Genomic DNA, 14,061 nt, shown 5'->3' with positions numbered 1-14,061 from the left:
TCGGCTTCAGGAGACAGCTCCTTGGCGCTCGTATCCCGAATGTGAGCTCGGGAGGCGAACAAAAATGTTGCTCCCCTCCCAGCTCTTATCTCGAGTAGCTCGTAAGTAGAGCTGCTCGTATGTCGAGGTTCCACTGTACTCTACAATACACTACTCTTATCTATTATAAAGAAAGGTTCTAAAATACAGCCAAACTTACAGTACTTTAAAAAAAGTATCACTCAGTGTTGTGGTTAGCTCTGGCCCAGCTCCTGCCCCAAGGACTGTGGATGTGGGGGAGACATCCACATGCCGCAGGCCTGTTTTGCCCCCGGTGGAATCTGCTGATGAAGGCTCCTCTGACCAAGAAGACATGAGTGACAGGGAGGAGGAGAGTGTGGCAGACAGCTCAGAAGGAGATCAATTATCTAGCTCCTCCTTGGATTCGGAACAAGAGTTAATGATACAGCCACGCATGCGGAGAGTGATGCATAGGCAGCAACAACTGAGAAATTATTATCAAAGAAAATGAGTCCACCTGTGGTTGGGTGGGGCTGTGGTCATTAGTGAGGCTGCTATAAAGAGCAGCCTGTGGGTTTGGCCATTGTGGAGGATTATCTGATCGTTGTGTTTCATGACTGCTTTACTGACTTTGACCTTTTGTGTGCTGATTTTTCCCTGCTTTGAAACTAAACCAGGGCAAGGTGTGTGTCACTTTGTGAAAGAAGGAGGACTGTGAATTGCCTCACAGCTGCAAGCGAAGTATCACAGAACTGATATGGGACTTGTACAAATTACCAGTTTGTTTGGAGACCAGTGCTCTTTGCTATACCAAAAGAGGGCTTGGTTTAAGTGAATTTTCATTATAAAGAACATTGTTTGGAATTTTCAAACGTGTGTGTGTATGAAATTTGTACCTGTGAATTTTTGGGAGGATTCTACCAGAGAGCCCGACAGAACACTCAGCCGCAGGAATTTTGGGCTCAGTTGTGGTGGTACATTGAGGACTATCTGCAATTTAAAATTCATGAAGATGTTCTTTCTTTCTTTCTTTCTTTCTTTCTTTCTTCCTTCCTTCCTTCCTTCCTTCCTTCCTTCCTTCCTTATTTACTTCCTTCCTTCCTTCCTTTCTTTCCCTCCCTCTCTTTTCCAATAGGCGACGGCTCCCTTCAAAATCCCGAAGACCCAAGCCTCCTCAAACTTGGTGGGCCTGATCAGCCGGCAGGCGCCCTCGGACCTCTTGCTGCCACCGCCGAAAGACATGGGGGAAGCCAGAGAGCTCACACCTTTCCACACCGTGCAAAGTAGTGACAAGCAGGCAAGAGACCAGCACAGCAAAACGGCCTTTGGCAGGTACTGATTTCCCCTTAATACATTCTACAGCAGGGCTCTCCAACCTTGGCAATGGTTAAGTCTGGCGGACTTCAAGTCCCAGAATTCCCCAGCCATCTTTTGCTGGCTGGGGAATTCTGGGAGCTGAAGTCCTCCAGGCTTAAGGTTGCCATGGTTGGAGACTCTTATTCTACAGCCCGTCATCATCTTTCAACATTTTGTTTAGGGTCCGCTCACTGAATAAATCTCCCCCCCCCCATCATGAGTCACGTGATCAAAATCCAGGCACATATATTTAAAATGGTTGTGGAATCCCAGATTATTTATTTATGATAAATATTTATTTATTGATTGATTGATTGATTGGATTTGTATGCCGCCCCTCTCCAGAGACTCGGGGCGGCTAACAGCAATAATAGGCAGCGTATAACAATAATCCAATACTAAAAACAATTAAAACCCATTATAATAAAAAACCAAGCATACATACAGACATACCATGCATAAAATTGTAAAGGCCTAGGGGGAAAGAGGATCTCAGTTCCCCTACGCCTGGCGGCAGAGGTGGGTTTTAAGCAGCTTACGAAAGGCAAGGAGGATGGGGGCAATTCTAATCTCTGGGGGGAGTTGGTTCCAGAGGGCCGGGGCCGCCACAGAGAAGGCTCTTCCCCTGGGTCCCACCAAATGACATTGTTTAGTTGATGGGACCCGGAGAAGACCCACTCTGTGGGACCTAACTGGTCGCTGGGATTCGTGCAGCAGAAGGCGGTCCCTGAGATAATCTGGTCCGGTGCCATGAAGGGCTTTATAAAATTGAACGGGTCCAAAGATGGGCTACAAAAGAATAAAACTTACCAGGAAAGACTTCATGAACTCAATCTGTATAGCGAATGCTGGCGGGGAAATTCTGGGAGTTGAAGTCCAGATATCTTCAAGTTGCCAAGGTTGGGAAACACTGGTCTGGAGGACAGAAGGGAAGGAGGGGGGGGGGGACATGATCGAAACATTTAAATAGGTTAAAGTGTTAAATAGAGTTCAGGAGGGAAGTGTTTTTAATAGGAAAGTGAACCCAAGAACAAGGGGGCACAATTTGAGGTTAGTTGGGGAAAAGATCAGAAGAGAAAATATTGTTTTACTGAAAGAGTAGTAGATGCTTGGAACAAACTTCCAGCCGACGTGGTTGGTAAATCCACAGTAACTGAATTTAAACATGCCTGGGATAAACACAGATCCATCGTAAGATAAAATACAGGAAATAGTATAAGGGCAGACTAGATGGACCATGAGGTCTTTTTCTGCCATCAATCTTCTATGTTTCTATTATGATCATCTGACCTTCCCAGCCAATTTGAGCCGAGGTGGCGCAGTAGGTAGAGTGCAATCTTCGGAGAGGGGCGGCATACAAATCTAATAAATTAGTAGTAGTAGTAGTAGTAGTAGTAGTAGTAGTAGTAGTAGTACTGCAGCTGACTGCTAGATCAGCGGTTCAAATCTCATCACCGGCTCAAAGTTGACTCAGCCTTCCAGCCTTCTGAAGTGGGTAAAATGGGGACCCGGATTGTGGGGGCAATAGGCTGGCTCTGTTAAAAAGTGCTATTGCTAACATAGAGTCTGCGGAGAGGGGCAGCATACAAATATAATAAATTATTATTATTAATATTAATATTATTATTATTATGTCAGTACAACACAGCAAACGAGATCACTATGCTGGATTTCGTATTTCATCACCAGTCAGGCGCTTCCCAAGCACCTAGGTCTGCATGATGTAGTGGCGAATTATGTTTGCTGATCCCAGTAAAGCGGCCTTTTGCAATTGACAGATGGAGATTTTGTCAATTCCGATGGTTTTCAAATGTCTGCTGAGATCCTTTGGCCCTGCGCCCAGCGTGCCAAGTACCACTGGGACCACTTTCATTGGCTTATGCCAGAGTCATTGCAGCTCGATTTTTAGATCTTCATATTTCACTAATTTCTCTAGCTGCTTCTCCTCAACTCTTTTGTCCCCCGGGATTGCGATGTCGATGATCCATACTTTCTTTTTCTCCACGATCACAACGTCTGGTGTGTTATGCTTCAGATAATAGTAATAATTCATCATTATTATTATTATTATTATTATTATTATTATTATTATTATTATTATTATATTGTAAGCCGCCCTGAGTCTAAAGAGAAGGGCGGCATGCTTCAGATAATAATAATAATTCATTGTTGTTATTATTATTATTATTATTATTAATTATATTGTAAGGCGCCCTGATTCTAAAAAGAAGGGGGGCATTAAAAAATCGAATGAATAAATATTTAAATAAACTTCCAAAAAACCCAAAGTAAATGGGGAGGGGGAGATAGATTAGCTTAATGAGGGTATTATTCATTTAACTGCAGCAATTCTTTTCATAACTTGTTAAAAACTCCCTCACTTAATGCTCCTCTTGCTTAGCCACAGAAGTTGCAGTGCCCATGTGGTCGTGAATTTGAGGTCAACCTGTATTTATAATTTTGTGCAGCCGGTCGGTCCTCAACTTAGAACCAACTGTTTAATGAATTTGTTCAATTTTTATTTATTTATTTATTTGTTTATTTATTTATTTATTTATTTATTGAATTGGATTTGTAGGCTCAAAAAAGTGACTTATGACTGTGTCAAGGTTCTGGTTTTCACACTTTTGTTCAGGATCAGAATTCAGACACTTGGCAGAGAAGGGGGGGGGGCAGAAAGTCCAGTTGCCTCTTGAAAAATAAGCACCTTTTGTTCTATCTAGGTTAGTTGCAAAGAGTTCACAAAAAGAACAATAGCTTGATGGCCCATATTCACCCAGTTAGGTTTTAGGATTTGCTGATAAACACTCTTCCAACAAGCCCTGGGAACAAATATATAAGGAGGTTGCTGCTCCCTCTTGTGTTGACATGCTAACAAGAGTTTTTATGTTGCTGGGTGTGCTTTGTTTTGTTTTGTTTGATAAGTGGAAGTTATTAGTTTTATAATGGCTGTAATCCTTACGCCCTATTTATGGTGGTCAGGCCTGGAAGCATTTAGCATCGATTTGAAGAGCTAAATATAAGAGCTGCCTTCCAGCTCATTCCAGCTACTATCTTTGCACCTTTAAAGCACTTAAAAAGCAAAATAAAAGCTCTTTTCTGGAAGCTGAGAGTCCTGCACGACCTCATTATTTCAAAGAACTCGCTCAACAACAACAATCTCACACTACTCACCAGAGCCTACAAAACTTTTGCCAGACCCATCCTTGAATACAGCTCATCTGTCTGGAACCCATACCACATCTCGGACATCAACACCCTTGAAAATGTCCAAAGATACTTCACCAGAAGAGCCCTTCGCTCCTCCACTCGAAACAGAATATCCTACAAAAATAGACTCACTATCCTAGGTCTAGAAAGCCTAGAACTACGGCGCCTAAAACACGATCTAAGTATTGCCCACAAGATCATATGCTGCAACGTCCTGCCTGTCAATGACTACTTCAGCTTCAACCACAACAGCACAAGAGCACGCAACAGATTCAAACTTAATATTAACCGCTCCAAACTAGACTGTAAAAAATGTGACTTCAGCAACCGTGTTGTCGAAGCGTGGAACTCATTACTGGACTCAGTAGTGTCAACCCCCAACATTTTTCCCTTAGACTATCCACGATTGACCTCTCCAGGTTCCTAAGAGGTCAGTAAGGGGCATGCATAAGCGCACTAGTGTGCCTTCCGTCCCCTGTCCAATTGCCTCTCCTTATCTCATTTATCTTTTCTTCCTATCATATATGATATCCTATACTTTTATATCTTTTCTTCTTTCCTTTTCTTAATATATATTACTACATATCTATTCTCTTCAATGTGTATTATGTATTGGACAAAATAAATAAAAATTAATAATAATAATAATAATAATAATAATAATAATAATAATAATAATAATAATAATCCCCATCTGGCAGCCATTGTTACAGTGTGTAGCTCAGACCAGAGAAAGGCTGAGTGTAAGTAAACACACACCTTTTCGTGGCATCATTTTCCCATGGTGGTTTTTTTCAAAATGGGTTTTGCATTTCTTACCACTATGGCTGGATTTGAAACAACCTCTAATCCTAACCATTTGCTCATTGACTTTTTTCCTGGTAAAAATTATCTCATGTGATCCACCTTTTCTGTTCAGGAGCTCATGCCATGCGCTCCTGTCCTCCATTAAATGTTCTTTCCAAGCAACTTCCACGAATCCAGTGTCTTTTTCCTCCACTTGGAACTGAACCCAGAAGAATAGTCTTTCCAACAACTTTAGCCTCTAGTCCCCTGAGATATTGGAAGGCTGCTATCATGTCTCCCCTGGACCTTCTTTTCATTAAACTAGCCATGCCCAGTTCCTGCAGCCATTCTTCATGTGTTTTACCCTCCAGTCCCCTAATCATCTTTGTTACTGCACTTTTTATAGAGTCTCAACATCCTTCTTGCATCGTGGCAACCAAAACTGAATGCCGTATTCCAAGTGTGGCCTTACCAAGGCCTTAGAATACCGGACCAGACTATCTCAGGGACTGCCTTCTGCCGCACAAATCCCAGCGACCTGTTAGGTCCCACAGAGTGGGTCGTCTCCAGGTCCTGTCAACTAAACAATGTCGCTTGGCGGGACTCAGGGGAAGAGCCTTCTCTGTGGCGGCCCCGGCCCTCTGGAACCAACTCTCCCCAGAGATTAGAATTGCCCCCACCCTCCTTGCCTTTCGTAAGCTTCTTAAAACCCACCTCTGCCACCAGGCGTGGGGGAACTGAGATACTCTTTCCCCCTAGGCCTTTACAATTTTATGCATGGTATGTCTGTATGTATGTTTGGTTTTATAATAAGGGTTTTTTAACTGTTTTAATATTGGATTGTTATATGCTGTTTTTATTACTGTTGTTAGCCGCCCCGAGTCTACGGAGAGGGGCGGCATACAAATGCGATAGATAGATAGATAGATAGATAGATAGATAGATAGATAGATAGATAGATAGATAGATAGATAGATAGATAGAAAGATAGATAGATAGATAGATAGATAGATAGATAGATAGATAGATAGATAGATAGATAGATAGATAGATAGGGATAGATAGATAGGGATAGGTAGATAGATAGATAGATAGATAGATAGATAGATAGATAGATAGATAGATAGATAGATAGATAGGGATAGATAGATAGATAGATAGATAGATAGATAGATAGATAGATAGATAGATAGATAGGGATAGATATAGATAGATAGATAGATAGATAGATAGATAGATAGATAGATAGATAGATAGATAGATAGATAGATAAAGTGGTATTAACACTTCATATGATTTTGATTCTATCCCTGTTAATGCAGCCTAGAACTGGGTTGGCTTTTTTGGCAGCTGCTCCACACGGCTGGCTCCTATTTAAATGGTTGCTCACTAGGACTCCAAGATCCCTCTCACCCTTTCACATCTCCAATTGAGTAACACCCACCACCAACACCAATCCTACCCTGACCATATGCTCCATTCCTTGCACAGGTCCGTAAGTACCAGCAAGCTGTCAGATCAACCAGCAAAAGGCGCCCTTAGCAGCCAGCTCTACCAGGGCAGCACTGACAGCCTTAATACTGAGCGGCCAATGGATACAGGTAAGGTGGGGAGGATAAGAGGGGTGGTTGCAGGGGTGGGCTATTGCCCGGGGGGGGACGGAGACGCAGTGGGGCAGCGAAAATGGAGCTCCACACCAGAGCCCCCAGTGTGCACTGAAAGATGTTGAAAGAAAATGCAGGGCGTCCTGCATAAGCCAAACCCACAATGTGGTAGTAAAAAATTTGGTAGCCCTCCACTGGGTGGCTGCAATGTTTTGTCTTTTCTCTGTTTTTTAATGTATATAATTAATAAAGTACAGTGATACCTCGTCTTACAAACCCCTCGTCATACAAACTTTTCGAGATACAAACCCGGGGTTTAAGATTTTTTTGCCTCTTCTTACAAACTATTTTCATCTTACAAACCCACCGCCGCCACTGGGATGCCCCCCCCCCTCCGGACTTCCGTTGCCAGCGAAGCGCCTGTTTTTGTGCTGCTGGGATTCCCCTGAGGCTCCCCTCCATGGGAAACCCCACCTCCGGACTTCCGTGTTTTTGTGATGCTGCAGGGGAATCCCAACAGCGCAAAAACGGGCGCTTCACTGGCAACGGAAGTCTGGAGGTGGGGTTTCCCAGCGAGGGGAGCCTCAGTGAAATCGCAGCATCACAAAAACACGGAAGTCTGGAGGTGGGGTTTCCCATGGAGGGGAGCCTCAGGGAATTCCAGCAGCGCAAAAACGGGCGCTTCGGCTGGCAAAAGGGGTGAATTTTGGGCTTGCACGCATTAATCGCTTTTCCATTGATTCCTATGGGAAACATTGTTTCATCTTACAAACCTTTCACCTTAAGAACCTCATCCCGGAACCAATTAAGTTTGTAAGACAAGGTATCACTGTATTTTTAAAAGAAAAAAAGCTTCGCCATCACTGTCCTAAGGTCTAAGCTGTTCATCTTTTCCTCGCCAGCTCCTCCGGGCGCCTGCGGCATCACCGGAGGACATCCCTCCATGCCAATTGGAGCCGGTTCCAGGGCGGTGATGTTCACCGTGGGATCCCCTCCAAACAGCGCCACGCCTCCGACCTGCACCCACATGGTTCTCCGAGCCCGGACGATGTCAGGTGAAGAAGCGACGCCTTCAGGGTCCATGGGGCCTTGAGCGGATTTCGGTCTGGAGGAACAGCCAGGCGGTGGGGGGCCGGATGGGGGGGGTTGTGTTTCTGGAGTGAGCCATCTCAAAAGGGAAACAACTCCTCCTTGATCCCCAAGGAGACTCGAAGCTACGGAAGAAGGGTGTCGATGGAGGTTCTCAATCATCAGGTCATTGCCTTTGTCCCAAAGGTGTTTTTTTTTTCAAGAGGAACTGGACTCTCTTAGGGTGTTTTTTTTCCTTGAAAACAACACAGGAAAACACACCCACCAAGACAAAAATCAGGGCTGCATCTGCAAAACAAAGGTCTTTTTTAAATTTTAAATCAAGTTATTTTGTTTTTAAACTGAGTGGCTGTGGGTCCTGCCTCCCAAGGACAATTCCATCTGTCCTTCCATTACCCTTGGGGGGGGAATTATTGACCCCCTCAGAGAGGGTCCACAACTTGGGCGTCCTCCTCGATCCACAGCTCACATTAGAGAAACATCTTTCAGCTGTGGCGAGGGGGGCGTTTGCCCAGGTTAGCCTGGTGCACCAGTTGCGGCCCTATCTGGACCGGGACTCACTGCTCACAGTCACTCATGCCCTCATCACCTCGAGGTTCGACTACTGTAATGCTCTCTACATGGGGCTACCTTTGAAAAGTGTTCGGAAACTCCAGATCATGCAGAATGCAGCTGTGAGAGCAATCATGGGCTTCCCCAGATATGCCCATGTCACACCAACACTCCGCAGTCTGCATTGGTTACCGATCAGTTTTCAAAGTGTTGGTTATGACTTATAAAGCCCTTCATGGCACCGGACCAGATTACCTCAGGGACCGCCTTCTGCCGCATGAATCCCAGCAACCAGTTAGGTCCCACAGAGTGGGTCTTCTCTGGGTCCCGTCAACTAAACAATGTCGCTTGGTGGGACCCAGAGGAAGAGCCTTCTCTGTGGGGGGCCCGACCCTCTGGAACCAACTCCTCCCAGAGATTAGAATTGCCCCCACCCTCCTTGCCTTTCGTAAGCTGCTTAAAACCCACCTCTGCTGCCAGGCATGGGGGAATGAAGATACACTTTCCCCCTAGGCCTTTACAATTTTATGCATGGTATGTTTGTATGTATGACTGGTTTTTATATAATGGGTTTTTAACTGTTTTTTAGTATTGGATTTTGTTGTACTGTTTTACTGCTGTTGTTAGCCACCCCGAGTCTGCGGAGAGGGGCGGCATACAAATCCAATAAATAATAAAATAATAATAATAATAAATTTAAATATACCATTTTGTGAATAGCGTGGCGGCTGGATATCAATACGGATCAACTTGTTCATAATTATTGCATTCCATTTTCCTTATTCCACATTATTTACCTCTATCCTTTACACAGTTTTTCTTATTTTCATATAAGTATTAACAAGCATGCGATAAGATATCTCAACTGAATTGCTGTAGCGTCCACCATATTATCTTTCGTTGTAATATGGCCCTCAAGTGAAGGGAGAAAAATACGATTTTTAAACAAATATATTTTATTCATTCATTAATTGTTCAATTTATTTGTCACCTGTCTTACCCTGGCGCTACTCTAAGCCAGGAGGTCTCCAAACTTGGCAACTATAAACGTTTGAAGAATGGTTGAAGGAACTGGGCATGGCTAGTTTAATGAAAAGAAGGACCAGGGGAGACATGATAGCAGCCTTCCAATACCTCAGGGGTTGCCACAAAGAAGAAGGAGTCAGGCCATTCTCCAAAGCACCTGAGGATAGAACAAGAAGCAATGGGTGGAAACTAAACAAGGAGAGAAGCAACTTAGAACTAAGGAGAAATTTCCTGATAGTTAGAATAATTAATCAGTAGAGCAGCTTTCCTCCACAGGTTGTGAATGCTCCAACACTGGAAGTTTTTAAAAAGATGTTGGATAACCATCTGCCTGTAGGGTTTCCTGCCTAAGCAGGAGGTTGGAGTAGAAGACCTCCAGGGACCCTTCCAACACTGTCATTATTGTGATTGTTTATATATTATACAAATATTATATGTTTGTTTGTTTGTTTGTTTATTTATTTATTGGATTTCTATGCCGCCCCTCTCCGAGGACACGGGGCGGCTCACAACATATAACAAACAATATACAGTATCTTGAATCTAATTAATTAATTAAAAACTCCAAGAAAGCATAAAAAAACAATCATTCTATACACTCAACATTCTCTCGACACATTCATTGGCCAGGGGTCAAGGATCTAATGGCCCCAGGCCGGGCGGCATAAATGAGTCTTCAGACTCTTACGGAAGGTGAGGAGGGTGGGGGCAATATAAATCTCCGGAGGGAGTTGATTCTAGAGAGCTGGGGCCCGCACAGAGAAGTCTGTGCCCCTAGGTTCCGCCAAATGACATTGTCTAGTTTTTGGAACCTGGAGAATGCTGATTCTGTGGGGCCTGATTGGTCACTGGGACTCATGCGGCAGAAGGCAGTCTCACGGTTGATGCCATATAAGGCTTTATAGGTCATTTATTTATTTATTTATTTATTGGAGTTGTATGCCGCTCCTCTCCGTAGACTCGGGACGGCTAACAACAGTGATAAAAAACAGCATGTAACAATCCAATACTAAAACAACTAAAAAACCCTTACTGTAAAACTAAACATACATACAAACATACCATGCATAAATTGTAAAGGCCTAGGGGGAAAGAATATCTCAGTTCCCCCATGCCTGACGGCAGAGGTAGGTTTTAAGAAGCTTACGAAAGGCGAGGAGGGTGGGGGCAATTCTAATCTCCGGGGGGAGTTGATTCCAGAGGGCCGGGACCGCCACAGAGAAGGCTCTTCCCCTGGGTCCCGCCAAGCAACATTGTTTAGTTATTATTATTTATACTAAATAAATAAATAATAATAATAATAATAATAATAATAATAATAATAATAATAAAGTTTTAAAACAATAAGCATTGACAAAATCATAATCTGTCAGTTGCAAAAGGCCACTGTGCTTGGATCTGCGCGCATCATGCAAAAATACATCACACAGTCCTAGACACTTGGGAAGTGTTCAACTTGCAATATTGTGATAAGAAATCCAGCATATCAATCTCGTTTGCTGTGTATTACTGTTTTTTGATGATGATGATGATAATGTTTGAAAACAATAAGCATTGACAAAATCACGATCTGTCAGTTTTAAAAGGCCACCGTATTTGGATCTGCGCGCATCATACGAAAATACATCACACAGTCCAAGACGCTTGGGAAAACCAGCATATCAGTCTTGTTTGCTGTGTATTACTGGTTTTTGTGAATAAAATAATAATAAATCTGTCTCCAGGCAGGTCCACTCACATGCAAATAGACTACTGCAAAATATATACAGTGTTCCCTCGATTTTCACAGGTCCAAACTTCGTGGAAAGTCTATACCACGGTTTTTAAAATACTTTGCGGGTTTTTTCCCTATACAACGGTTTTTCCCACCCGATGATGTCATATGTCATCGCCAAACTTTCGTCTGCCTTTAATAAATATTTTTTTAATAAACTTTAATAAATAAACATGGTGAGTAATAATCTGAATGGTTGCTAAAGGAATGGAAAATTGCAATTTAGGGGTTTAAAGTGTTAAGGAAAGGCTTGTGATACTGTTCATAGCCAAAAATAGTGTATTTACTTCCGCATCTCTACTTTGCGGAAATTCAACTTTCGCGGGCGGTCTTGGAACGCATCCCCCGCGAAAAATGAGGGAACACTGTATATCTATTTGTATTATGGAAACTTCTGAGCATTCTCAGAAGTTGAATTTCCACCACTGCGCATGTGTTGCCATCTCGTTTTCGGCTTAAATTTTTTTTAAAAAAATAATTCTGCACTGTGCATGCGTAAACTTATGCGCACCCATGAGGCATACCCACACAGCACAGAATAAAAAGAACCAGCAGAAAGAACGCTAGAACTCACCCCTGAGTTTCCTAATAATTTTATTATTTTCTGGTTGGGGATCACCACAATTTTTTTAGGGTATAATTTTTTTTTGTCCACCTTAAAAAACACATAAAATGAAAACACAACATCAATGCCTAACAACATACATATAAATTTTCTTATCTTAAAAACTTAACAAAAACATCCTGACATTCCATTTTCATGTTATTAATCATCTCCATCACTTCAACAACTAAGCTAAAAAGACTAATAATAAGAATTTTATATTTAAAATAATATAAATCTTAAAACTACTTTAAATTTGTGTTATATAACTATCTATTGCTGCCACCATTTGTCTTTTCAGAGAGAAATGAGAGGAACTGTATAATAATAACCACAACAGAACAACGATAGAATAGAATAGAATAGAATAACAGTTGGAAGGGACCTTGGAGGTCTTCTAGTCCAACCCCCTGCTTAGGCAAGAAACCCTACACTACTTCAGACAGATGGTTATCCAACATCTGCTTAAAAACCTCCAGTGTTAGGGCATTCACAACTTCTGAAGGCAAACTGTTCCACTGGTCAATTGTTCTAACTCAGGAAATTTCTCCTTAGTTCTAAGTTGCTTCTCTCTTTGATAAGTTTCCATACACTGGCTCTTGTTCTACGCTCAGGTGCTTTGGAGAATAGCTTGACTCCTTCTTCTTTGTGGCAGCCCCTGAGATATTGGAAGACTACTATCATGTCTCCCCTGGTCCTTCTTTTCATTAAACTAGCCAGGCCCAGTTCCTGCAACCGTTCTTCATATGGTTTAGCCTCCAGTCCCCTAATTATCTTTGTCGCTCTTCTCTGCACTCTTTCTAGTCTCAACATCCTTTTTGTATTGTGGCGACCAAAACTGGATGCCGTATTCCAAGTGTGGCCTCACCAAGGCCTTATAAATTGGTATTAACACTTCACATGATCTTGATTCTATCCCTCTGTTGATGCAGCCTAGAACCGTGTTGGCTTTTTTGGCAGCTGCTGCACACGGCTGGCTCCTATTTAAATGGTTGTCCACTAGGACCCCAAGGTCCCTCTCACAGTAACCACTGTGGAGCAAGGAACCACATATATTATACCTGTACGTTTTGTTTTTCTTGCCTAAATGTAGAAACTTATTTTCTCCAATGCCTACGAAGGAGAGTCCAATGTGGGTAATATTCCAGTCTTATTGGTAGGGTCTGAGTTTAAATATAGAAACATAGAAGTCTGACGGCAGAAAAAGACCTCATGGTCCATCTAGTCTGCCCTTATACTATTTTCTGTATTTTATCTTAGGATGGATATATGTTTATCCCAGGCATGTTTAAATTCAGTTAGTGGATTTATCTACCACGTCTGCTGGAAGTTTGTTCCAAGGATCTACTACTCTTTCAGTAAAATAATATTTTCTCATTTTGCTTTTGATCTTTCCCCCAACTAACTTCAGATTGTGTCCCCTTGTTCTTGTGTTCACTTTCCTATTAAAAACACTTCCCTCCTGGAACTTATTTAATCCTTTAACATATTTAAATGTTTCGATCATGTCCCCCCTTTTCCTTCTGTCCTCCAGACTCTACAGATTGAGTTCATTAAGTCTTTCCTGATAGGTTTTATGCTTAAGACCTTCCACCATTCTTGTAGCCCGTCTTTGGACCCGTTCAATTTTGTCAATATCTTTTTGTAGGTGATATCTCCAGAAATTGAACACAGTACAGTATTCCATATAAATATTAATTAGGTTAGATAGCACCCATTGTTCAAAATTCGTCAAGATCTTTTCTGACCAAAGGGTTGCGTCATTAGGAAAGGTTGAAAGCCACTACTGATTTATTATTATTATTATTATTATTATTATTATTATTATTATTATTAATTGGATTTGTATGCCGCCCCTCTCCGCAGACTCGGGGCGGCAAACAACAGTAACAAAACAGTATAATCCAATACTAAAAACAGTTAAAACCCATTATATAAAAACCAATCATACATACAGACATACCATGCATAAAATTTTAAAGGCCTAGGGGGAAAGTGTATCTCAATTCCACCATGCCTGGCGGCAGAGGTGGGTTTTAAGCAGCTTACGAAAGGCAAGG

The 14,061-nt window shown here is 42.3% G+C and overlaps 1 protein-coding gene across 1 annotated transcript in view; it reads left to right on the top strand.

Annotated features, from left to right (window-relative positions):
• ULK2 (unc-51 like autophagy activating kinase 2) overlaps window positions 1-14,061 on the top strand; it is a 161,999-nt gene that overhangs the window by 126,208 nt on the left and 21,730 nt on the right. Inside the window, 3 exon segments of the mRNA XM_070735424.1 lie at window positions 1,136-1,332; window positions 6,844-6,953; window positions 7,859-8,011. Of these exon segments, the coding sequence (XP_070591525.1) occupies window positions 1,136-1,332; window positions 6,844-6,953; window positions 7,859-8,011 (460 nt within the window).

Source organism: Erythrolamprus reginae, chromosome 1, assembly GCF_031021105.1.
Source record: "Erythrolamprus reginae isolate rEryReg1 chromosome 1, rEryReg1.hap1, whole genome shotgun sequence".
Classification (NCBI taxonomy): domain Eukaryota; kingdom Metazoa; phylum Chordata; class Lepidosauria; order Squamata; family Dipsadidae; genus Erythrolamprus; species Erythrolamprus reginae.
This window is presented reverse-complemented; position numbering and strand designations above follow the sequence as displayed.